This window comes from Chaetura pelagica, unplaced genomic scaffold, assembly GCF_000747805.2.
Source record: "Chaetura pelagica isolate M959 unplaced genomic scaffold, ChaPel_1.0 scaffold9, whole genome shotgun sequence".
Taxonomy (NCBI): Eukaryota; Metazoa; Chordata; class Aves; order Apodiformes; family Apodidae; genus Chaetura; species Chaetura pelagica.
Window position 1 is genome coordinate 1,229,486 of NW_009954494.1, and position 27,891 is coordinate 1,257,376.

Sequence of the window (27,891 nt, forward strand, 5' to 3'; positions counted from 1 at the left end):
AAAGTAGGAGAGATAAAACTCTACTAATAGCAGAGCTGTGAGACATAATGTTGTTGACAGCTCAAGGCAGTCATGCAGGTTGAGATGTTGTTTACCACAGTAGATTTATTTCTGTAAATCTTGGACACTATAGTTATTTATCTGTTGATGTTAGAGAATCGGGCCAGTATCTTTCAACCAACCAACATCTTCCCTGTGCATTGCACTTTATTCAACAAACTGAATATAATTTTAATAAGGAAATGTTGCATTTATAAATCTGACATTCCAAGACTCTGTGGGCCTGATTTTTGAAGTCTTATACTCTTTAGCTACAGCAGAACAAATTTACTATTTAATATTTGTAAAAAAAATTTGAATTAAAGCCTCAATAATGTTATAATTTCATTATTATTGATTATGAAGAAATACAAACTCAGTGTCTGACCAGTTAGAAAATATATATATATATATGATTCAGCATGCTTATATGTTGACACAACTTTCTTATGTCTATTTGAACAAGTCAGTGTTGCAGTATCACAGCTATAAAATTAGATATTTTTTAATACTGTGTGCCTGTGGGTGCTGTACAGGTGATGCCAGCTTTTAAACCCTACTAGTAAATTATTCATCACTCCAACATGACTTGAAGGATATGTAGGCAATGTTTAAACAAAACAGCTGGGTCACATAACAGAAGTCTGACACTCCTATAGCAAAGGATTTGGCACACAAATTAGAAGGTGATTGTTTGAAAACATTGCTCCTGCCAAAGTGGAAACGGGCAATCCTAATGCGAGTCATCATCTCAATAACAATTACTATTTTGGAAATGCCTAGGTAAACTCACTTAAAATCTATATGCTTTAAAAAAATAAAATAATAAAAAAAATAATCCAGAAAATGTTTATTACAATAGAAGTGAGCAGCAGATTACTTAATGGCTGCCTGCCACTTTAAATATGACAGCCGCCACACAAAATGCTGAGAATACATATTCTATCCATTAGCCATCTATTTCAGATCATTATGGTGAAGTCCTAGAAACACAGAGCTTATTTTTAGCACTTTAGAAGTCACATAATATAAAAATAAATCTTAACATACACAAAGCAGAGTAAATCTGGAGCTTCTGCCTTATCACAAGAGTAGTGAAAGCTTAATTGTGAAAGCATTTACTTAGTTTTCACAATAGTCTATTCAATATATATAACATACATAACATATATAATGAATACATATGTATTTCATACTATCTTCTATAACTTGTTAAAAAAAATATCGGAAAATCAGAGTAAGTATACAAGATTAATCCACTCACAAGAAGCACACAAATAAATGAGATATAAGGTATTATTTGGTTCTTTTCCTGTGTCGATTGACATTGAAAACAGTGAAGTCAGAGGGGAAGAACAATTTCCTTCCACACTTTACACAGTAAAAACCCTAACACACAGACCAAAGCTTCAACTTCAAAGTCACCATAAAATGGAAATTGGGAGATAAAGGCAACCAGCTGTAAAAGTGTAATTTCAAAGTTTGCTTTACAACAGATGTATCATGCACACATTCCAGTGCGAACAAAAAGAAGAGCTGAAAATCGAACGAAAATTCAGTTCAACAAAAAAAATTGTAAAACCTACATCACAAAAATGTAAATTAGGGGGAATGATATGCAATATCATTTCAATATATGCAAAAATTGTCCATCACTATATGGAAAAATTGTCCATTGCAATTTTCTCATTTCCCTCAGCATTAACTCCCAGGTAATACATTACACTGCACCAAAAATATTATAGTAAATAAGTTATAGGTGCAAACTTTTACACAGGGATGTTTCCCAACTTAAAAACATAAGCAGTATGCACAAGGTCACATATAAAGTCTCTATCAGATCTGGGAGTAAGGCTAGCTATGCTTTTAGGCATGTAAAATTGCCTAAAATTTGCTCATATGGGAATTGAAATAAGAGAAAAAAACAAATCACTTCAGTACACTTTCAAAGAAAGGAAAGAAAACAACACTGAAAAAGAGTTCTTTGTATGTTAGTCTAAAAACTATAATCTCCAATTTGTAAGAAACATACCTGGAATGAGAGGAGATTTCACTTAGGTCTCCCATACTGCCTTCAGCTGTGTGACTGGTAGAAATAGCAGCAGCATAGCTGTGAACAGCATAGATTTTAGCTGGATCATCATCTGGCCCGGGAGTTTCAGAAGACTCAGTCCACTGCTCAGTACGACAATGTACGCCAGACCTGCTGCCAGCAAGATGCAAAGGGGCCAGAAGAGGAGCGGGCATGCAGGGAGCTGTATCAATTCCACTGTCAGTAGAAGCCCCTTTTATATATGTTAATCCCAGAAGCTCAGGATCCATCAGATCTCCAGAACCAAAGTGTTTTTCATCACTGTTGCTGGATGTATTACTGGACAGGGTGTTGCTGCTTGAGTGGCTTGAACAGCTTTTATCTCCAATCTTAATGGCAAGAAAACAAAAAAAAGACCCCCCTCAAGTTAAATTGCTAAATATTTATTTTTACATAAATTACTGAATTTGTGCCATTCAAAGACCATTTTATTATTTTTTTACAATATCATAGAAAATAACTGCAAAATATGAAAAGAGCTCATTATACCACCAGTTTCTACAAAATGAATTGCACAACTGGCTAGACATATTAAAGGTTCATGCCACTGCATATAAAAAGGCTCTAGTTCCATCTTCTGTGGCAAATCCTAAGATCACACTTGAATTTTCTCATTACAGCACCTGCTTAACATCCATAAAATTGTATTTCTGAACAGATAAAATCAGCATTTGTTAAAGCTAGAAGCACTGATCATTATTTGTTTCAGTAAGTTCTACTGCAAATCTGAAAAACACTGAAGACTGAATTATCCATGGCTTTTTCTCAGTGTGGGTGAAACATGGATTGAATCCAATTGGATGTGTGGCTAGTTAAATTGAAGCCAATTGGGATGTGTGTGTACCAGATGAAAGAAACTTAAATCACAGTGCCTTAAGCTAAGCTCAGGCATTTGAGTCAATAACATTGGGGGGAGGTTTTTGGGTTTTTTTAAAGAAAATTTTACTGAGAGTTGGATTAACTTATCTGAGTAGCAGAGCAGCCAGAATAAGGGCAGATGGACTTCTATTAGGTAGAACTTAAGTGTGAAGGGTGACTAAGTTTTTTACTAGATGTCTCTCCCAGCAGGTGTGTATAACCATAGCTCTTCCTCACACATTAGTTAGACAGGGCAGCCTTTCCAGAAATGACAGTTTTATTCCACATGGAAATTCAAAGGCCTTGAAATCTCAGAAAATTATTTCAGAAAAAAAGGAGGGGTTACTTTTGCATTAATTCCAATCTCTACAAGACAGCTGTCACCTTAAAAACAATGGAACAATTGATGAAAATACAATTGATGGAAATTCTTCTGGGAATAGTGACTTGGAGAAAGGCGTCTGGAGAAAAGGCATGTCACTTCTTACTGTAAATGTAAAATGGAACCAAAGTGGAAAGAAGCGGGGCGGGGGAAGGGACAAGGATGACACCAAAAAAAGCTCAAAGGCATAAAATTAGCCTCAGAGGACACATAGCGTGCATGAACCTTCCCAAAAATTTCCTGTATGCTGCTGAACATATATGCTTAGGCACTTCCCTGAACCTCCAAGCAGCAGGGAATCTGGAAAACAGCTCTTTATACATACATCTTGAACTGCTCAAAGTTCACTATGACCATAGCTTGGGATCATTTACGCATTTCCTTGAGCCAGGAGACATTATTGCAGGAAAGCTCAGCTTGGCCCTAATTGTTGCATGTTGTTAAAGACTGTCATGGAGGAAAATTTAAAAAAAAACACAACACAAAACAAATATAAAACAAAGAAAAAAAAATATTCCAGGAGAATAAAGAGAGCTAAAAGATAGCCAGTGAAATTGCCCCTCCTTCTTCCCCCAAGTTAAACCTGATGAAAAGACAGCACAGACTTCTTTGTCTCATGGTTAAATTTTTTACAGAGGTCTTGTACATTAGTTGTGGCTGCCCTCAGCATGAAATTCACTGGCAGGCATATGGCAAATTGAGCTGAACTAAAAAGGGACACACGAGAGAACATTACAAGGTCCTTTACAAGACGGTGACCATTTTTTTTTTTTCTGTTTTACAGCACCTAACAACAACATAGCCTCATTTTATTAATATTGTCTTTATAATAACACTGATTCTTGCTTTGTATAACATAGTTCTTTTGCACCTGCAGTACACATATGCAGATGCAGCAAACACAAGCATAAGCTCATTATGAAATTTTCTGTTCTGATTTGCATCATCCTAAAAGCATGAGAGCTGCTATCAGCACAAACTTCTCTTTGAAGTTAAGTAAACTCAGTGTTTAACTTTGGTATCGGTGCTCTGTTTAATACTGATTGCTATATATACGAAATCTAACTTCCGACAAATTTGGCTTAAGGTAAAAGAAAGCATTTTTGTCTTCATGTGCATAGTTCTTTCTGATAGTACCTTTTTTCAAGAAGTACCAAGCTAGATTCTCATAAGGTATTAATGTACATAAGAAACTGGCCCCATACTCTTACCAATATAAGTCTATAAATAGTGTACTAATTCTTGCTCCATATAGCAGGTTTTACCATGTAAAAATCAAACAAACAAAAAAAATAAAAAAGACCATGCTTATCATTAATGTACTTTCCATCACTAAGTCACTGAGGATTTTGCCATTACTGAAGACAAGCCACTAAACTAGAAATTCTTTCAGCATCCCCAACATACAATTGTTAATAATTATAGGACATGGGTATTTCATGTGACATGACAAGTGGTATGATGAACATAATTATGTTTTTAAAAGGACATGAACTACTTCACATATTAAGCAAGACAGTATGAATGAAGCTATAAATACACATTTTATCTCCTCGATGTCCCAGAACCAAGCTCTCTTGGAGTTCTCAGTTTATAAATAGATTAAGCATACTCAATTCAGACCACACCTAGGTAAGCATAATCTTTGCCTCCCAAAACACACAGTGATCTTCATAAATTACTAAAATGTATTTTTTTAAGTCCAGGGTAAGGGGTTTTCTTAATTTATTTTTTTTTGAGATTCAAATGACATCCAAGTAAAAGACTTACATGTAAAAGACTTACATGTGAAAGTTTGTTTGGTGACTCCTTGCCACTGCCTTCTTTCTGTAAAGCCCGTTCTTTATAGGAGCTCAGGACTTTGTTCGATGGTGCATGCCACTTGGTTTCTGCCATAAATAATTGTGTTTTAATGTCTGAATGCTAAAAACATGAGTATACTGTACAAAAGAAAAAGGTACATGCTTAGCATCAGGTTTCAAACCTGTACACTCTTCGGAATCAGCAATATATATCTTTGCAGAATTTCCTAAGATCTAGTTTTCCTATGATAACTCAATGAAAGTCAACCCATTTTTCATCATTCATGAGGCTTCCTGAAGTTCCAGAGTAGTTTGTTCCAAGTATTATTGAAATATCCCCCACCATATTCTGTTAGACTGTAACAGTCCCTACTTTCACTGTCATTTCACATGCTCTTTGTCTATCAAACCCCTACATCAGAAATTGGCTGCACTTCAACAGGCACTGCATTGCAAGGGACAGTTGTTTTTAATATACAAAGGGTTTTATTACCAGAATGCCTAGTTCCTTCCAAAGCTTCCTCTCGTTCTCTGCCTCCTTCACACTCTAGTGAGCCTGAACCTTGGTGGTGTTCATGGAGCAAAGGGGACTGACACCTTGTAATGTAAGCGGAAAAATAAGCTGTTTGGGTTTTTATCCTAAAAAAACAGTTAACTGATGAACAACACTTTTTACTCTTCAAAGCAAATATTCTGTAAGTGATTTGTTTAAACAATCATCATCTCTCACACCAAGCAAGTATAGCAACACTTCCAAACACTGCATGGAAATATTTACATGCAATTTTTTCAAAAGCATACCAGTATATCTTTAGTGTGAACAGACCAAGACGACACTGAACTTATAGAAGAAATGCATTCTTGGGGCTATAGATCCAAAGGTTTTTGCAACGGAGAACCACAGTCATGTATGCTTAACTGCTTTATGAACTAAGCCCACAGAAAGTACCTCTAATTTTGCAGGTTTTCACATTCAGATTATGTAAGCTATTACCAAGAACATTGCTTTGTATTGCATTGCAAAACTTAAGTAATTTCACAAAGCAACACATGAAAAGCAAGGTTCAACTGTGCTGGAAAAATTACGTAAGATGCATTTTCATGCATTTACTGTCCAAACAATTGCTATAGTTTTATTTGAATTATTAGCATCTATTTAGCTGCCAGAGTTTTCAGTAAGTATTCTGCAATTCCTTGAGGAGCCTCCATGATATTACATATATATCTGCTACACAGAACATCTTATTCACAAACATTAATGCCAAAGCAGGTTTCAATGCTTTCAATATTTGCATTTTTTTTCTGAGAAGTAGCTTCTGAAAGCCAAGTGGCCAGTCTGGAATGCTTTTATATTATGCTATGTAGACACTGCCACAACTAAATATTTTATAACAGGAGTGTTCTTGACAGCTGTATTTATACAACAAAGTGATACAATTAAAGTAATTTAGAACATATGTCTCACATAATAATTCTTATAACATGGACAGTATATTGAGTTGGTCTTTTATACACAGATAGATAACTTTGGAACTTCAGCACCAAATAATTAAAAGGAATGATAAAGTACCATCTCTATCCCACAACAGCCTTTTAGGGAGATGAGACCTCTGAAAGAGTGCTACTTTTTTGAGAAGAGATGTTAGGGAATGGATGCCACTGGAATAAGCACAGTAGGAATAAAACCTTTGAAGACCATAAAGGTAATGATTTAATCAAATATCTTTCCACTGAAGCAAAAGGAGGAGATATTATTACTCTAGTTCTGAGTTACTAGCTCATTTCTGGCCTACTTCTGGGAAAGCAAACCTAAAAACTGCTTGTTATTTACCTGAATTGTAAAATAGCAATTTGGTGCTAAAGAATTAAAGTTGTATGGCTTTAGGATTGTATTGGCATACTTGTCACATTAAAGATCATTAAACCTGTACATCTAAAAATATACTAACAGAGTATGCAAATAAATCTGCGATACAGAACATCCACGTAAATCTTTCTTCAAAAAGAAGATGTATGGGAGTTATAGCAAGATTTAAAAGAAAATAATTTAAAAATCACCAATACCCATCATATCCCACTTGCTGTCTCCACTGGCTGCTCCCACTGGGTCCAGGGTCACTGGAGGAGGACTGGTTGCTCGGAGAACTTCTGTAATGTTGACTAGAGTCAGTAACAGTGCACTGAAGTATTTCTGGGATTTCAGATTTGAAATGAGCTGTTTCTTTTATAAAATACATTCATATTTACAAATAATGCAGAGCAGTATGAACACTTAATTACAGTCATCTTGGGAATTTACAATTTTATCTTATTTTCATAAAACATACCCAAGTATTTTTAAAAGTATAGTATTTATTTCATCAATAGTAAGATATTTCTTACTGACTTCACAAAAAGGTACAAAAAAAGAAAAATGAAGTGCTAAATCCTATTTGCATTACATCTAGCTTTACTTCTGAACAAGTGGGATTACTTAGGAGTCAGGGCACCTGGATTAGGTCTCTGAATTTACATGTGAGAAGCTCTCACAAAATTGGAATATATGCAAAGCAACTAACAAAAATTTCAAAATAGTAATTTAGACATGGTAATACCAGTATTTCTTTATTTTGCTGATTTTTTTACATAAAGGAGCAATAATAAAACATTTTCATTAATAGTATTTTGTATTTGTTATTTAAACTTTTGAGCCTCATGTTTAACAATGTCTTTAATTACTCCTCTTGGATTTCCAGATCATTGAATTGCAATCCTCAAATTTGGTTTTGATCACCCTTTTATCCTTAGCTTCTGTACATATCAGTCCATAAGTAAAATACAATTTCCCCCAGTGGTATTATCTTGAATTCCCTGTATTTCCCTTTGTAATTTTTTTTTTTTTTTTTTTTTTTTTGCTTAAAGGCTAAGTGTAGAAATTGCTGTATGTAGCCAAGGAAGACGTGAAAATAAGTAGTTTTGGATTTATGCACAACAGTCACCCAAGGATACGACTTACAATAAGCAACTTTACTGTTCAGCTTAAAAAAATTTAAAGATATCAGCTATCATATTTTGTCTAACAGTGAAACATACAATAAGTAGCTTGTGTAGAGCTTAACTTTTCAGCCTGTCTCTTTCTGATGAGCATTGACAGGATTGAGACTTTCTCAATCAAGTGAATAAAGTCTATAGGCTACAACTGAATTCAGTTGTGTGTTCTTCCCTCCTACCACAAAGAACTTTGCATTTCTTGCACAGTTTAAGTAAAACAGTGTTAAGGAATGGGCAAGGTATGAACCTATGTGTTTCCAGTCTCCAAACTGATGTTTAGCACATTGTCTTCAAAACCGGGAGATTGGCTTGTACTATAACAGCGTGAGGAATGTCTAGGTCCCAAGTCTCCCATTTGCTGGGCAAGTGTCTAGCCATTAGACTCCTAAACAAAAGGTGGCTACAAAAGGAGAACCACAGAAATACAGTAGTTCCTTGACAGAAGAGTAGCAGATGCTTGCTCTCAGGAATGGATCCTGGACTGCAGGTGAAAGGACACACCCGCCTACAAGAGTGACTCAAGGATGAAAGTACACAGACTTCTTGGTGAGAAAACCACAGAGTGAGTCTGACTGAAGCATCACTCTTAGGCACTCACTATGAACAGCTGTCACAGAATTAGGCATTTTGTAAAAACAGAAGTACAGCTCAAGGATGTCCTTATTTTTCTTAGCTACTAATTAGACAAAACTCCTTGATCAACACAAAAGCATTTGGATTGCTTTCCCAAAGCACTTAACTCTCTTCAGGAACTGTAATAGAAGCACAAGTGTTCAGGTCCCAGTTTTTAATTTCACTCCAGGGATTGGGGCCCTAACTTTTACATGTCACAGTAGTTGCACTTTTGCTGCTTATGTCTTTTACCATATCTAACCCACGTTTCTGTTGCTTCTTCCTCTTTTTATCTCTAAAAGCAATCATTTTATCACTGACTTCAATGTTAGCTCATTTTCAGATCAGTTGCTGTAACTTCCCTGTTTTATCAACCTGCTTTTCACTGCCTGCAGTCTTCAACTTGTCTAAATTGATATTGAATCTCTGACTCTCTAAAATGTATTTACAATTTTCCTAGCTTGCGTATGTATTTTCACCCTTACAAGACTACCTATAAGTACTACTCAAACTTATTTCAAACTCTTTTGTTTTAAGCCCATCTCTCTGCCAAACCATCAACTATGCTTCTTTCCACGTGGAAAGACCTTGCCAGTTAGGTACCTTTCTTTTCAGGTTTCAAGACCCACATGTCATTGTTCATAACTTTTCTCTCTTGTCATTATTTATTCTCTGTACCATGTCTTCCCCACAACAGCACTTCTGCATGGCACTTGGTTTAAGTGATATAGGAATTTCTTCATGACAAGAGATAGACTCTGCCTTACCTTTTTTTTTTTTTCAAATGCTTCACTGTGTTATGAGAAGCACAACTTATATTTGCAAAGTTTTCATTTTTACTTATTTCTTCTGTATAGGCATACTGTGAGCTTAATCAAGCTCCATAAATCCTGAAGTATTTGTACACATTTGATACATCATCTCTGTATGCTAGATGTTACTGAGAACTTCAATTACAAGACGTTAGGAAAAGCTTAAGCCCTATAATCATATATACATGCTTATAGAAATGCACTTCTTTTTTCAGGGGGTAGGGTAGAAGGAGAATACAAATGAACAAATGGTCATAACTGGGCATCTGCCTTGCCTAGACTATCATATAGACATATTTTTAAATAAGTATGCGTTTCCAACAATGTAAAAAGTAATTATTTTTTTTTTACTAAATAAGATAATGTAGTAATAAGCGGTATTTCATAATTTCATCCAGATTTCTTTTAATCTATTTAAGACTAGTATTCTAATTTTTTATATCAATTAGATATTTTTAACATGCAGGATTTTTTTTCTTAGAAATCAGAATTATGTCACCCCATGGAAAAAGGGCATAAGCTGAAGTAATTGCAAACAATTAAGGACAGAGTTATGCTCATGACATATGGTTTCCCTAAGTAAGTCAAAGGTCAGACGTATTTACAAATTTTTAACTTTTAAAATAAAATTTTGTCTGATGAAAAATTATGATTAAATTACTACAGAACCAACATTTAGGGATACCATACCATCATCTAAAAGGTGTCACATATGCAAACCACAAGCTCTACTTTATTTATGTAAAAGCAAAGCAAAGCATAAGGAGTGGTAATGAGTTACAGAACACATTGAAACTATGCCAATAGCTTGGTAATGTGATTAAATAATCAATTTTTAAAGGAATGAGTTAATATTATTTACACTCATTAATTGTTAAAATAGGGTCCTAGAAGGTGGGGGACAGGACATTGTTTAGATTAAAAAGTCACAAGGCAGTTTCCCACTTCATTGATTTGGGATTAAGGGGAAAGGTCAGTAGTTCTCAGTGGCTGGATCCTCCGTACAGTCCACTTCCCTCAAGTTGAGGGAAATGGGTTCTGTGTTCACTTTAATACAACCTCAGAATTAGTTTTAGAGAGCAGATACATTTAAAGCAAGGCACATTAGGAAAATGACAGGCATTATAGGGAGAGCATATTACCTGGCACCATCTGGCAGTTTTCTATCAAAGGAAGTGCTGCGAGGAATGGCTGTCTGAGCCTGCTGGAGAAGCTGCTGGCACTGCAATCTGTCAGATGTTCCTAGGATTGGAGAGGCACGAGAGAGAGGCTGCCCAGCGGGAGTCGGCACCCGATGCCAAGTGGTATTCCTTCTGAAGGGGGTTTTATACTCACATGGGGTGCCTTCACTGTCAAGTTTGTATTCCACCATGGGTATACGACAAAGTTCTGAACAACCCCTGCAAGACAAATAAAAATGCTGATCAGTCCCACTGGTGGGAACAGAAAAAGAAATCTTGCATTCTACAGTCAGAAGTAGATGTATGTTTTTCCTCCAGGAGCCCAAAGGTGTTCATATAGCATCACACAATCATTTGAATGTTTCAAAAGAATCATGGTAAGCTGGCAGGAAACATTTAAAAATAAAGAATTTGCTCTCATGTTCCTGAAGATTTTGGAACTTTCTCCTTGCCCTTCAAAAAGGAGAAAATAATAAGCTTTTATAAATTAACCTGCAGCTTGAATTTTACATAGTGAAAACTAGCAGAAAAAGCTTTCAGAAGTCAGAAAACATCAAGTTCTTCTGTAACAGCTTTAGTTTGTTTAAATTTCACAAATACAAATAATTTCTTCATGTAAAAATTTACATACCCAAAATTACAAAAAATATTTGTTGCTTTGTAGCAAACTAAACGTTTCTTAGTGGTATTGAGGACCTTCCATTTGAATTGCACCTTGTCCCCACTGAATGACAGAGCATATACACTGTAATGCAACTGATTAAGTGGGATCTAAACATTTTTCTGTACGTTTTCAAAGATATTTTTTTAATCTCTCTTCTTGGAGGTCTCTATGCCTGGAAGAGAAATGCGGAAGTGGAAGGAAGAGACAAATCAGAAACAGTCTGGTTTACAACCTCTGCTTGAAGCTTACAGTGTGGTTAAATACTAACAGCATTACTAGCAAGTTTAGCTCACGTAAAAGCATCCCCAAAAGGTCAGACTGCCTGTGGGATATCTGCTGTAGACTCAGCCTGGACTTGAACTAAGGGTTACTGTTTCAGAAATTAGTTAACAGAAGCTGCACACCCACTTTCAGCAAGTACTTTGTATTCTCATATACTGTCTCCATTATTTGTCTGATGGCAGTGCATACTAAATTAACCTCTATAGAGAAAATGCCCTAAGTAATTCTAATGCATTGCATTAAGTTTAAGTAGGAAATAGGGAAAATTTGCTTCTCTGTCTCAACTACAATTCTGCTCTATCCCTTGAGATGAGTCTTGACCGAGCCTTCCTTTTTGTTGAAAACTCAACATTTACCATTTCCAACAAAATTAAAATCACCTACAGAAAGTGTAATAGAGTGTGTGTAAAGTGTTTACAGTCTTAATCGTGAAAACATTTTGGCACAAATGACTTAACACAAATGCACAGTTCAAATAAATTTTATAGATTCTCATACATCAAATTACTGTGCACCAAAGCTTTTGAACCTCAAAAGAACATTTTGTCAGTGTTCAGGTAAAAAAAGAAGAAAAAAAAACCCAACTATATAATTACTGTGTTTTTCAAGGTTGTTGAAAAGAAGATGGGTGTGCAACTGTAGCTATTACATTCTAGACACACTGTATGTGCCCAGTGTGATCCAGCCAAGTGGTCTGGGCTGATGAATTCTGTGGTATTAAACAGGCAAACTGTTTATCTTGTAGCATTAAATCTCAGTTCCTGCTGGCACTCAGGCACATAAAAAATGTAAAGAAGAACTAAAATACAGAGGATAAAGCATTGAGAGTAGAAATTAGTAGGCAATGTAGGATAGAAAACACCACTATGAAGATGAGCTGAAGAGGGGTCATCAGAATGCTGCAAAACAACTCAAAATTCCTGTTTTTCCAAGGTAATTGTTTGATCAGAAATATCAGTATTAAATGCACCAGTAAAATTTCACACCTGTAAACTGCTGACAAATCATAGCTGGTTAAACAGGAAGCACTAGAGAATTTCACAATAATGATATTCTGATTTTAGCTTCCCTGTGGAGGTAAAACCACCCCACTAGTCTCCTCCCAGAGACAAGGGACATAGACACAGAGAAACCAATGTTATACAATTATCAATTAATATCAAAAGCTTTATTTGATATATCTATAGTCTTCCCCTGCACTGAAAATGTCACAGTTATTCAGATCACTACTTCAAGAAAACCAAATAGAAGATGCTTATACAATGGTGTTTCAGCTTGTCAGGGGTTATAGCAATGCTGCACACTCAGCCTTGCTGTCTTAAGTACAATGAATTTAAGGAATGATGTCAAAATACAAGCAAAGTCCAAGTTTAAATATTCTTTTCTTTGAAAACTATATTGGGAAGAATAAAGTTCCAAAGAACACATAAAAAGTGAAAGAAAGGCTTTTTTTTTTTTTTTAAAAACAATAGAAGTGTCTTTTCCTTTTATACAGAAGGAAACTATGATGTTTTGGTTATTTAGAGAAGAAACAGAGTACATGCTGCATGGCATGAAAGATGGGTATGAGGGCAGCCCATAAGTTATGCTTAAACTTTGTTGTTTATGCAGAAGTGGGAGAGGCTTCACAGTGAAGGAGAAAGCTAAAAGGTCTTACTGTGGCACTGATATTCTACTAGGACTTGCACTTCAAATGTTACAGCCTAGGTTAAAATCTCTGGTGCTAATCCAACTTCATTTTTGCCAAGAGTCTCCATCAGGCTAAAGCACAGATCCGCAAAATGAGTCATATGCACTAATAATGTTACAAGAAATACAGTAATTATGGCAGTAAAGAAAGTGAAGAATTTTTTACATTATTTTTTTGTGCATATACAGAATTAACTTTTCAAGTGATATGGCTTCCAAAAACACAATTATTTTTTCTTACTATTTCTTTCAGTTACCTTTAAAAAAATCCTAATCTAGATTTTTCAGGTTTACAGCTTTCTTAGGTTAGTAGTAGGGGTTGCAATGAAAAGCTTCGGTATAGCAAAACTACTTTTACAACCAAAAGTTCAGTTTCAAGTTTTTTCTGCTCTAAGCCACCTTGAGTGTTGTTAGTCTGGCAGTATCCTGCCAGCAGTTCTGGACCTGACTTCTTTCTAGATCAGAAGCCTTAATTAAAAAATAATAATAAATGAAATCATCTGAAGGCCCTATGAACTATCCCCTCGGCTTATGGCAAACACCCCTGGGAGAAGATTTGAATTCCTCCACACAGTAAACACATCTGCTTTCTAAAAACACTTTTCTGAACTTTCTATACTCTGCTGGTTATCTCTTACTTTAAAAAAAAAAACAACCTAAAAACATAATTGTTTAATAAGAGCAGAGTCACTTAAAAGGAAAAAGCATTAGGACTGGAAAATACAGAAAGTCATTGCACCTAATTTATTTGTAGAGAAGTCTGCAAAGCCCAAGTGAATAAAACAAGCTCATAAGAAATGCAGCAGTAGTTAATAGTGGCCCACAGGCAGTTTCAGTTATAGGAATTAAAATGTTTTTTCAAAATTACCTACAACAGTAGGAAAAAAGTCTTTCACTTTCTCAGATCAATAGGTAGAAACGACATCTCTTAGAGTGGATGTACTTGGGCTACTGTTCTTCTTGCTTGAAGTGTTGTTCAGTTTCTAAACTTCCTAGAAATTGTTTCTTAAAAGGCTTTTTGCTATATATAATAGTAGTTGAACTGAGACTGACGTGTCAAAGTTTCAACATAGCAAGTAAGATTCTAGCAGAATCTTCAGTTTAACATGGATTTAGAAGTATTTGATCTCCTTGATTGGATTTGAGTGATTGATATAGTGTCTTTAAGCATTATTGTGACATCACAAATAAAAGGAAATTAGCATGAACATAATTATTCTCCTGTTAAGATGTGTATAATTCCAGCTCCTGCAATGCAGTATGAGGTAATACAGATAAAAACAGAAGGACAAACCAACAATTCTGAAAGGAAAGACATAACATAGAAACAAATATGAAACAAGGATATTTAGTCAGATCTGAATACTCTGACCAGCATGTTTACTCTAATATTGCAATTTACTCTAATATTGTTCTGTAATTTGAAGAATTTCTTTTTAAATAGCAATTTCTTCTTTATACCTAAATATCAGCCTGGTATCATGTAAATAATGATCTCTGAATTTGTGCATGATTATTTTATTGCTGGAGCAAACTGAAAACAGCAGGAGCTTTGTCTCAGGTTCATCCTCAGGAGGATGTGGGGAACTATAGGCCCATCAGCCTGACCTCGGTACCTGGCAAGATTATGGAGCCGATCATCCTGAGAGCCATCAAGCAGCATGTAGAAGACAACTAGGGGATCAGGTCCAGCCAACATAGGTTTAGGAAAGGAAAGTCCTTCCTGATTAATCTCATCTCCTTCTATGACTGACTGACTCGCCTCGTGGATATGGGGACAGCTGTCCATGTGGTCTATCTTGACTTCAGCAAGGCTTCTGACACAGTCTCCCACAGCATCCTCCTGGAGAAACCGGCAATCCATGATTTGGACAGTTGCCCCCTCCACTAGGTTAAAAACTAGTTGGATGACTGGGCCCAGAGAGTGATGGCGAATGGAGCTGCATCCAGCTAGTGTCCAGTGACCAGTGGTGTCCCCCAGGGATCAGTACTGGGCCCAGTCCTATTCAACATCTTTACTGATGACTTGGATGTAGGGATTGAGTCCACCCTCAGTAAATTCACAGATGACACCACACTGGGGGGCAGTGTTGATCTGTTGGAGGGCAGGAAGAAGCTGCAGGAGAACCTGGACAGGCCGGGTCAATGGGCCAAAGCCAGTGGCATGAAATTCAACAAGACGAAGTTCAGGGTCCTGCACCCTGGCCACAATAACCCCAGGCAGCGCTGCAGGCTGGGGAAGGGTGGCTGGAGAGCAGCCCAGCAGAGAGGGACCTAAGGCTACTGGTTGACAACCAGTTGAACATGAGCCAGCAGGGTGCCCAGGTGGCCCGGAAGGCCAATGGCATCCTGGCTTGTGTCCGGAATAGTGTGGCCAGCAGGAGTAGAGATGTAATTCTCCCCTTGTACACAGCACTGGTGAGGCCTCACCTCGAGTACTGTGTCCACTTCTGGGCCCCTCACTTAAAGAAGGATATTGAGGTGCTGGAGCAGGGCCAGAGGAGAGCAACAAGGCTGGTGAAAGGACTAGAGGGAAAGTCTTACAGGGATAGACTGAGGGAGCTGGGGTTGTTTACCCTGGAGGAGACTCAGGGGGGACCTTATCACTCTGTTCAACTACCTGAAGGGAGGTTGTACTCAGGTGGGGACTGGGCTCTTCTCCCAGGCAACTAGCAACAAGACAAGAGAGCACAGCCTGAAGCTGCGCCAGACAAGGCTTAGGTTGGATATTAGGAAGTACTTCCTCACGGAGAGGGTGATTAGACATTGGAATAGACTTTCCAGGGAAGTGGTGGAAGCAATATCCCTGGATGTGTTCAAGGAAAGGCTGCATGTGGCATTTAGTGCCATGGTCTAGCCAATGTGGTGGTGTTAGGCCATAGACTGGACATGATCTTAAAGGTCTTTTCCAGCCTTGGTGTAAAATTAATCACAGAATCACCAAGGCTGGAAAAGACCTTTAAGATCAAGTCCAGTCTATGGCCTTGGTGATTCTGTGATTAATTTTACAGGATACTAAATGAAAGGCCTTATTCCATGATTGCTTCTGTATATACTGGTACCAAAACTACAGGTAGGTGGATCTACATTAAGTAATGTAACATGTATATTGAGCAGAATATCCCTCTGTAATGTCCTAATCACTCTGTAACATTCCTTTGTAAGTGCCTTCAACATTCAAAATAATTTATTTTCATGATGAATTGCTCACATTTTCAGCTTTGTTCTTTTTCTTTTATAATATAAAAGGCTGATGGACTGAGGATGATTTGTGGGGAAGCTAACAGGGAAAAATTCAGCTTAAGAACTTGATTAAAGATCTCTGCTTCAGCTGGTATTTTTGCAATAGTCTGAAACTGCTTTGAAAACATCCTTGAACTTGAAACTCATTCTCATTTGAAGCGTATTAATTCCCAAGACACTCCATGGCACTTATTGAGTCCAGTCTGTGTAAACTAATTTCAGAATTTGATCCCAGCAAGGAACCAGCCCTAATAAGGAATCCAAAGAGAAAGTCCGCATTGCTTTGTATTACTACAACCCAGAAGCCAGAGCTAAGCAGAAACTTTTCCTTCAAGAACTGGAAATCAGCTTATTATCTAACTAAATGAAAGAGAGACATTAATTAAATGATACTTGAGAATTTTTCATGAAACTGAATTATTATTTTTATTTTTTTTTTCTAAAATGATGTTTCTATTCTTGTGTCAAGTGTTAATGCAACTGATTCTTGCAGAAACAAAGATGAACGCATTTTTATATTTACACATTATGGACAAAAACTTACTGGCTGAACTTGAAATCCAGGATTATAGCATTAGTAATACAATTTTTTTATAAACTACGAATATCTACCCTGAGAAATAAGGCTGAAATACAGAGAAAAAATAACCCATCTGCCAGAAGAAATGAGCCATATGCTCTGTACAGTGAGTCAAACTTTCAAGGTACTTATTTCAGCCTCCAGATCCAGTGTTCTAAATATGTCAGATAGACTGACGTATCATTTCTTAGAAGAAATTATCTACAAACAGCTGTGAATGAAAGCAATGATTATTGAAGCATACATGTGAAGCTTTCACCTGCTTTGGAATCATCATTCTTCTAGATTTGTGCAGAGTGTGGATCAAGGATTGACAGACCCCCAGCTTTGCAGGGAATATCTATGTCTTTTCTGAGTGTTATTTAATAATTATTAGAGCTACTTAACGATAAAAACATTCTCTCGTGATGAGTAGGTATGCCTGCCTTAACTGTTGCTTATAGATACAAGTTGGAAATTATTCACAGAGACCTGCTTCTATCTATAGCTATGCATGGATTCTCCAAGGATAGTGACATTTCTTGTAAAATGAAGGTGAAATGGATTCTAGATCGCCAGATGCTTCTGTTTGACATCCAAAACTACTGCCTGTAAATTTTTGGGTAAGCCTCTTACCAGAATACAAGAGACATGAATATACTGGAGGAAGTCCAGCAAAGGACTACAAAGATGATTAAGGGATCAGGGCATCTGAAACAGAAGGAGACACTGAGAGTGCTGGGATTGTTCAGCCTGGAAAAGAAGGCTCAAGAGGGATATTATCAATGTGTACAAATACCCAATGAGGAGACGGAGAGAAAAGATGTCAGAGTAAGACTCTTGGGAGTTGTACTCAAAGTACAGGAGGCAAAGTGCATAAATTGAAATACAGGAAACTCCATTTAAGTATATGCAAAGATATTTGCTACCATAAAGATGACCAAACAATGGAGCCAAAACTGTGGAGTCTCCATCCTTAGAGATAGTCAGAAGACAGGGAACATGTTTCTGAGTAATCTGCTCTAGTCAACCTTGCTTTAAGCCATGGGGTTGAATTCAATCTTCAGAGAACCCTTCCAACCTCAACTATTCACTGTTTCTATGATTCTGCAAGGTAAGACATTGCAGATGGCTAAGACAAGCAACTGGATGTGCACAAGATTTAAGCAGTAAGTTGTTATACTAGAGAGATGAGGCTGAGATCAATTTAAACATACATGTTTGGGTGTTTTTCATGTTTTAGAATAGAAACAGTTTTTAAAAAATTCATTTTCCTTAGTAATTAGTCACACAGTTTTAAATATGCAAAAAAAAATTAAATTATAAACAAGAACAGCTTTTGCAGAATTTTCCTGGTTTGGTGGCATGGAGTTAAAACTCCTCCTACACAGATTGAATGCCATGTATCACACTGATTCGGGATTTTAAGATTTTCTTTCTAAAAATGTATCAAAGAAAATATCAACAATTCATACATTATGTATTTTTCCATCAGGGCCTATAAAATAAACGTTTTTACCTTCAATATAATAGGATCAGCTCATTAGGCTTGTATTCTGTAAACAGCTTGGAAATGTATACCAAACAAGTCAGTGAAAATCCATTCTCAGAAGCAGATGGTGAGAATAGCAAAGCTAAGCAGAGAGGCTTAATTGCAAATTCTGTCCAACTAAGCAAAACGCTGGTATTCTACACAGGCATTTTCTTCAAAAAGGAACCCAATGCTTCAACACTCAGGTTGAGGCAGGGGAGGGCACTTCTGTGTCATTCATCAGGCCAATGACTACTTGGAGAATTGCCACCAATTAAATACTATTCGTGTACAGCTGGCACCAACTTCATAGTGCTGCATGCTACGTAAAATTTTATGGCTTGTTGTCTTGCCAAAAGCAACACATTTAATGTTTTTTTCTGTTAAATTAAAAATCAACAAGAGATTTAAAGTTGGCCTTGTACAAGAAGACAAGTAATTCAATTTGCTCTGGTACAGTTCTCATTTAGAATGAGCCAAATTAACAGTGCCTACACAACGTAAGTGAGAAATAAAGTCACATTATTATAAAGGTTTCCTTTCCCTAATCTTGCTCTATCTCATAATACTAAAAAATGGAGAGAAGAGCAAATATCTTTTTGTCTTATGACAGAAAATTGCATATCATCCTTGAAACCAATAGTACAAATTATAGTACAATAATAATCTTTACTACAGTCTTTTCCTGAGTGTGTGATCATTTATTTTATGTTGTAGCAAGATTTCTTTGCTTTAACTGATGACTTCACGGATGTAACTCACTACTTAATATGCCTAACTAGACACCTCTAGAAAGTGGGGAGGGGTCTAAGACTTGGTACCATATATGTCCAAACCCCAGTATTTCATTACTTTTGTTAACATTTCAACATAAGAAAAAATCACACAAATATTCTTCAATAGTCAGAGAAATGACAAAGACAGACAAGGTACGGTTTTAAGAGAAGGGTTCCCAATTTTCAAATTTAAAATTAAAATACAGGATTCTCCTGTGGAAGAAAAGAAGTCACATCAGCTTTCATAACAGCTCAATCATGATGCACTAAAGTTTACTTCTTATTCTTTCAGAGCCATATAAAAGTAAATTTCCCATTACATTTCTTACAGGATCCCATTTTGTCTTCTATTACAAGCTAATAGGGCTTTTGGGGAAAAGATTGCTTTAAGAGCCTCAGTGATATTATCACCACATCTAAGAGACATTATCCATTTCCTGCCAATAAAAGAGCCATTGTTTTAGTAGTTGCAGAAAAAAACAAACAAATTCAAATGTCACATTGAGAACAGTTGTTCATTACCTTCTAGGTGCTCCATCCTCGTGTGGTTGAATAATCACCACTTTTACTGTCACTGATGTACGTAAAAGGTCAATCATTTGTTCATGAGTGAGAGTTGCCACAGCCACTTTACAGATCTCAACGAGGCGGCTCCCTTGCCGTAGGCCTGCCTTCCATGCAAAACCAAAGGGCTCCACATCTGCCACTATCCCCTCAAAGTTCACATGGAATCCAAGTTGGCCCAACCCATTCCTCCGAAGGGTCATTTCTGTGGTTTCACAGCCTCTGGTCACTATCTACAGAAGAATGAGATTGTTACACCATAATCAGGACACTCACTTCTTTGTACACACACAGATCTCTTTTCAAACACTATCGATCCACGTATGGCTCGACATTAAGTATGACTGCTATACTAACCATTATTTTAATATCTCTGGCTGAAAAAAGGTTTCCACATAACACAAAATGACCAGAACATTTCACAATCATACATCCCCAGAGCAAGCAGCTGACCCATGTCAAGTTCCTTCCCCCTTGCACAACATTAACACAGTATCATTTATATCTCACTGAAAACTTAACAGCTGCTTTGGTTTCAAAGCCTGAAGCAAGCAAAATGCTGTCTGTTAGTTACTTCATTCTTGCTGGCTGGCTGACTGCAGGTGTGCAGGCTTATTTTCTTCAGTATGAGACAGCATTAATCTTGAGACACAAAATTTTCCTGCTTGCTTTACACTTACACGTTTTCTACTACTGTTGAAACAACACCCTGAAATACACTTGCATCTGAACTTGTGAGTGTTTAAGATTATCCCCCTCACAGTAAAGAAGTTCTTCCTCATGTTGAGGTGGAACTTCCTATGCTCAAGTTTGAGTCCATTGCCCCTCATCCTATCACAGGGCACAAGTGAAAAGAGCTTGTCCTTGACTTCTTGATGCCCAGCCTTCATGTATTTATAGACTTTTATTAGATCTCCCCCTCAGTCTTCTCTCTAGACTGAAAAGGTCCAGGTCTCTTTGTCTTTTCTCGTAAGGCAGGTGTTCTAGTCCCTTAATCATCCTCATAGCCCTCTGTTAAGACTCTCACAAGCAGATCCCTGTCCCTCTTAAACTGGGGAGCCCAGAACTGGACACAATACTCCAAGAGAGGTCTCACCAGGGCCAAGTAGAGGGGGAGGAGAACCTCCCTCAATCTGCTGGAGACACTCCTCCTAATGCACCCCAAGATACCAGTGGCCTTCTTGGCCAGAAGGGCACATTGGTGTCCCATAGATAATTTCTTGTCTGTCAGGACTCCAAGGTCCTTCTCCACGGAGCTGCTCTCTAGCAGATCACCTCCTAGGCTGTACTGGTGCATTTTGTTGTTCAAGTGCCCCAAGAGTATAGCCCCTAAAAGATGACACTGCATGTTGCATAGTAATGTCACATAAAACATCATGCTGCTCCACCTCAAAACAGGCCATTCCGCTTACTTGGCTGCCATTTCATCGAACATGTGACTGTGCATAAACTCAGAGGCCCATGAAGCAGGTGAAGTGTTTTTTAGTATACAAGTTTCTAATGAAATATTGTCTACTAAGATTCTTTTCTTCATATCCAAGCAGAGTCTTTGTTTAATCTTACACCACTGCCATTCTCTGTCATCCTGAAGCTCAGAATCAATGGTTTTTCTGCCTTCAAACACAACTTGCCAAGTTAATCTATAGTTTGCTTTTGCTGCTCTTTCTATTTTATAGGACTAGATATTATCTCCCACAAATACAAATCTGAGTCTAGATTGACAAAATCCAACTCTTTTTTTAGTCACTCAAAGTGTTCAAGGCCAGGTTGGTTGAGGACTCTGAGAAATCTGGTCTAGTGGGATTTGTCCCTGACCATGGCAGGGGTTTGGAACTAAATGATGACAGCAACAGTTTTCACTGGAATCTTGTTTTCCATTTGTGTTAACCAATTTATATTGTTCACTTAGCAATACTTAATAGGAGTGTGTACACTATATGCATACACTATTTTTCAGAAGGGAAATATGTGTCTGAGAAAAGTGAAACTGAAGGCCTTAATGAAAAGGATAATATAACAGTAGCCAGAAGAATTTAAATACATTAATCTATTCAAAGATTAATTGTACTTTGGAAGAAAAAGGTTATTATTTAGAGCACAATATTGAGCAATGCTAAATGTGACTGCAGAACTGCAGAGGTCCTAAAACATCAGCTGCAATCTGACTGTTCTATTGTGAAAATGGGAAGCATAATGTTTTCTTTTCAGTACCATTCTTTCTAATATAAACAAAACTGAGACCGTTTACATCACTTGAATTACTATCAAAGGGTGAAATGTAGCCACATTAAGCAGATGCATCAGCATTTTTACCTTGGAGTTCCTGCCAGTTTGTTAATACTGAGTGAAATAGTTACAGGACACTTGTGCTAACAGTCATCCAGCATCTGAAAAATTTTATTCAGTCAGCTGTAAAAACTGGCATTAATTTGTTTAGTTTTCTTGCAGTTGCTCAGCATACAGGAACAAATTGGCAGAATCACTTATAAAAAATGTTCTGCTAGTATTCACAAGGGTTTTTATAAAGAGTTCATGTGAGCAGATTTTATGCATTAAGATTTTGTGTATTTTTAAATTAAGGCGTATTTCTGCCTACAAAAGTGTGATTTGAGAACAGGCTATAGCAAGAGAAGACAAAAGCTTAGCCTTTGGGCAAGTCAATCAAATCATTGGTATCAGATTCCTCATCCCTGAAAACAGGTTAGTAACACTTTCTCTTCTGCTGGTGTGAAGATTGTTGTTTGCAATGCTCTCCGAAGACTGAAAGGATAAACTTAGATCACTTTAATGATAACTTAAAAGACATGTAGACAAGTAAGTAGTAATTAAAAAAAAATGGAAATCCAGTTTAAAAACAGTACTTACTTCAAGTCTTTGAACAATTTCTCTGATGTCCTCAGTACAATTATCTGCTGCAGACAGAAGAATACATTCTCCTCTTTCATAAAATATTTTTATGCTCATTAATCCAGATGTCCATCCAATAACATCTCTGCAGGAGCAGTTAAAGACAACATTTTTTGACTCCTTTTCAATCAACATGATAAACTCATTGGAGATTCCAAGGAGAGAGTCGATGTCAGCAGACTGGCCAAAATCTCGTGCGACCACGTTCCACATAATTGCTCCAACACTGAATAGATGTGCATCTTTCCTTGGTTTCACTTTTTCCTTTTTTTTTGCCCCTAAAGTAATAAAGCTAAACTTTGCTGAAGTATCCACCGTAGCTGTGGTAACAAAATTTTCTGCAAGATCCTTCAAGTATTCTTGGCGTGTCCTTGTGGCCATGGCTCGAAATTTTTCAGACTTATGTGCTGCATTTTCAGCATTAATAACTTTGGCTAAAAGGAAGTCCCTAAAGACTGCTGATTTGGGGAAAGTTACTCCTTTGGGAATGGGTGGACCGAACGGAGGTACATCTTTTGATCGCGAAACACCAACACTGGACACAAAAAGAAAAAAGCACAAGGGTTAATTAAAAAAAAAAAAAAAAAGGAAAAATTATAACAAAATTGCAATCTGTGCAGTCCATTTACATATTTGGGTTTAGCTTTGATGTCAATTTTTAGATATTTGAGCAACATCAAAGAAAACTGATTGTATTATCTCTTTAAAATGGTGTTTTTTTCTTTAAAATATGTAGAAGACATTATGGATGTATCTTACAAAGACCAAAAAAAGTATCAGGAATGACTTCTTAGGGTGTCACTGTCTCCTTTAATGGAATAAATCTAAAAGTTAATTGAGATATAAATGAGTGAAGTATTTTTTATAATTACTTTTATGTAAGTCTGACTATTTCAGCTCAATCACATGTTCTTAAAATTAAGAAATATAGAAACAAAATTTATTTTAACCCTCAGACATTTTGCTACAATGAAGTGTGAAGACAAAGTACCTGTGTCAAATATGTGTATAATAGGAGAATTCTGCACGTTCTAGTTGCCTACTGTGTTCATAAAAAGTTCCAGCTAATGGCAATTATTCATATAGACAAGCAAGATGTAAAAGAAATAGGATATTTTGTCATCAATACAATTATACCTCTATTGATACTTTCATAATAAATTTTGACAGAAAAAGGTTTTCAAAATACTGTGCATACTACATACAACTGCTACAAGTTTGACTGAAATGTAGTCACATTTGGATGACAGACAGACATAATTTAGTAATAAGAAAAATGCAAGTTATGAAATGTCATGTATTAACAAAACAAAATCAATTTCCAAAAGACAGCTTAAACTCTAAAAGACCATTATATGACTTCATCTCATAATGTATTTTAGTTTCATTCTAAAGAATTAATAAATAACATTTATGCATGCTAAATCTGCACCATTATGCTTCAGGACCTTATCATCATTTGCACAATTCCCAATCAGTTCAGAACTATGCTTCCACGCTAGTTAGCTTGCTTGCATTCAGGATGCAGTAACTTAAATGTGAGAGTTAAGGTTATCTGAAATTTGGGATGTTTTCACACTCCCCAAAAGTCCTCATCCATGTGCTTAAAGGACATGTCTCCTTCCGGTGTCATGCTTAGGGAGTTACACATGTTAATAGCCTTCTAAAATACTTAAATAATTTTCTTTGAAAAAGGAAATGTGAAATTCTAAATTGACTTCTATTGCTATGTCTGCAAATCTTATTTTTACTAAGTCATTATGTCCCCATTTTGTGCCCATAAATCAGCAACACATAGCTCAGCACATAACCTTTCAATACTACCAACTTCACCCTGTAACTCCAGATGTGTGCAAGGGAGACACTGGGGTTTCAAACTCACCAAATATGCAGCATAAAATTTAAAACGGTATACAAAATATCTCAAGGAAATACAAAACTGAAGAGGCAGACTGTAGTCTTAGTAACACACTTTAATAGTTATAAGGCTCTACTCACCTATAACACACATTTTCAGTGCAAGGATTATGCACTTTGACTATGACAAATACATGTTGAAAGTGGGAACGAATATTTTTTGGAGTAAAAGGAAGTGCTCCTGGCTCTTGGAAGACAATGGTAACTATGTCATTTCCTATATGCCTTTTCCTTAGCAGCTAGACAAGAAACATGCATTGAAAAATTAGTTATAAAGAATAATCACAATTTCTTCATTTTAGCAAAGAAAAAAACCAAACCAACTAATTCAAAATAAATTAAGCTTATTTTTTTCAGAAATAACTTTTCATTAATCATCTCCTGAATAGCTACAGGTAAATGACTCAACTTCAAAAAGATTGGGAAAGGGAATTGGGCTAAGTACACAAATATACTAGTGAGTTCTCTTGCATCCCCACACTAGTTTTGCATGGCATATGCCCATTTATCTCTTATCCAATGAGAAAAATATATTTTAGTAATAAAAAACTGGTACATAACTTGACGTTTCCCACTATCCAGAGAACTGTACATCAGTTCCCTAGTTGCAATGTAATACTTGCTTTATATAAAAAATATAACACTGCTTATCTTTATCAAGAAACCTTCCTTTTCCATGTTGCATTTTTACTATACACTGACCTTAATATAACTATCTCAATTTTATTTTATTTTTAAGTAGATTATCATGAATACTTATGACAAATTTTAACGACTGCATACTTGAGGAACAGAGCTGAGACACATAATACTCACGGAGAAACAACAGCTATTAGGAACTAATTTATCAAAAACATATTATTTTAATTGGTAGCTTTTATAATCAAAATTTATTTAAGGAATAACCTGAAGTACCAAATAATTGTTACAGGCTAAAACTTAAAAAAACCCTATAAATTATGTCCAGGAATAAGGGACCACTTCTCTCTCTTTAAAAAACAAAACAACAAAACAAACAACAAATCAACATAGTAAAATTATGTTCATTTTTCTTGTGGAAGTATATTGCATCTCTCACTTTTTTTACACTTTTGTTTTAAATACCTTTGCTTATAAAACATCCATGTATATCACTTAATGGAAAAAAAGTAGTCTAGCATGTGCTACATGTTAAATATTCACTTAAAGCCTGCCAAGACTTTGTCAAGTAATAGCAATACCTCAGCTGATGTGCAACTAAAAAGGATAGAAGAATAAATTTATTGAAAACTTTATGACAGAATGAGTAAAAATGTCCCTATTTTTTCTATATTCTGGTTTTACAGAACAATCTTTCCAATAAAAGTATTTGCTTGTATTTTTGCAGTTCCAATTAAAATGTTTCAACTCTCCTAAAATAACAAAAGGATGGCATTCTGAAGGTAGTAAGAAAGGCCAAAGCCATGATATTAAAGCAATCAGTATACCTATATTATTTTTAAAAGAATCAAATTCCAAAGGCAGATTAAAGAAATAAGACTTCTGATGAAACTTTAAAACAGATATAAGAACAGAAAATATTTTGCGTAAGTCATGTACCTCAGTCAAGTTTTTTAAGACTAAAGTAAAAAATAATTGGCTATTTGAGTGACTAAAGATATACGTCCTGTTGTGTACAAACCACAGCAGTAGTACACTATGTGGAACCAACCACATAACTATGTCAGGTCTGCCTTAATGTGCTGAGCTAAGGATCCACACAACTAGATCTTAGCATTGAAGCACAAGTTCATGTTTAGAGGTTATTAATATCTCACAGGTTGCAATTTACACTGCAGTTAAATTTGAAATAAACTTTCCAGTTATGAGGTACAAGGTGATTAATTTCTTTGTTAGATAACTAACTACACAATTACTCTTTCTTGCTGTAGTGGTTCATGCCTAATTCCCTGCATTGCCACCAAGTAAAACTAGAAAAATTAGGAAGCAACATCCTGTTTAAAGTTATATTTACTTCTCAAGACAACCCCTGTTTCCAGGAATATTTTCTGCTTTTGCAGACCTCTGTAAGAGGTTCTTCTTGTCATCATACATTGCTTAAGCAAGCATATCAGCTACTGAAGAGGTAAGTTTTAGAAATTTTTGAAGCTTTACTAGCAAAAATAGTCTTCTCAAAGTTATTGCAGGTCCCACATCCTATCCCTAAAATATTTTTCAAAGCTTAAACCTCCAAAAGGCAGAAAAGTAAGAAACAGGAAGTCAAGTCATCACTTTTAAGAACCTTACCACGCTTGCAGAGATCTCGGGGACTTCTTCAACATTTTAAAATAAAAATCAGTGTAACACTGTTATAAAGAACTTTCATGCATAAGTGGTCAGTGAACTTCAACACAATGCAAAGGCAAAGCACAGCCATGGCTGTGCATCAAGTATCATAATGCAAAGAACTTGGAAAGGGGAGAGAAGTAAACTGGGGTGATCTGGAAGATGGAAAGAAGTGCTCTGGATAGGATAAAGGAATAGGAAAAGAATACTGAATGGAGAAGAAGGAGGGAACACATACTTTCCTGGGAAACATGAGATAAGGATAGCATACTGAAAATGAAAAAGGAATTGTAGGAAACTGGAACTAAGCAAAAAGATTAATAAGAAACCCTTTTCTAGTTTTCATTCTATAACCTAGATTTTCCTCCCAACTTTTGGATCCTAGGTTTTTTTTTTCCAGGTTCTCAGTTTCCCCTTCCTCTCCCATTTTGAGGTCTGCTAAGGTTTGGAGGGAGTGTGTGGGGGGTTGGGGTTGAGGATTTTTTTATTATCTGCTTTATAAAATCTGCCTTTCTAACATACTCTAAAGAGTTCCATGCCAATGCAGAGCACAATAGGAACTCTCAATGACAGGGTACACAGGTTACAGAGGATTACTTACAGTAAGGAGACTTTGACATGATTCTAGTATCAGTATAAATTAGTAT

The 27,891-nt window shown here is 36.3% G+C and overlaps 1 protein-coding gene across 1 annotated transcript in view; it reads right to left on the bottom strand.

Annotated features, from left to right (window-relative positions):
• Window positions 1–27,891, bottom strand: part of SIPA1L2 (signal-induced proliferation-associated 1 like 2) — a 76,011-nt gene that overhangs the window by 24,724 nt on the left and 23,396 nt on the right. Inside the window, exons 6-13 of the mRNA XM_010004540.1 lie at window positions 25,022–25,179; window positions 22,982–23,558; window positions 20,075–20,349; window positions 10,770–11,027; window positions 7,238–7,321; window positions 5,667–5,770; window positions 5,157–5,260; window positions 2,072–2,460 (exon numbers count right to left, since the gene is read on the bottom strand). Of these exons, the coding sequence (XP_010002842.1) occupies window positions 2,072–2,460; window positions 5,157–5,260; window positions 5,667–5,770; window positions 7,238–7,321; window positions 10,770–11,027; window positions 20,075–20,349; window positions 22,982–23,558; window positions 25,022–25,179 (1,949 nt within the window). The remainder of the gene's footprint in view (window positions 1–2,071; window positions 2,461–5,156; window positions 5,261–5,666; window positions 5,771–7,237; window positions 7,322–10,769; window positions 11,028–20,074; window positions 20,350–22,981; window positions 23,559–25,021; window positions 25,180–27,891) is intronic.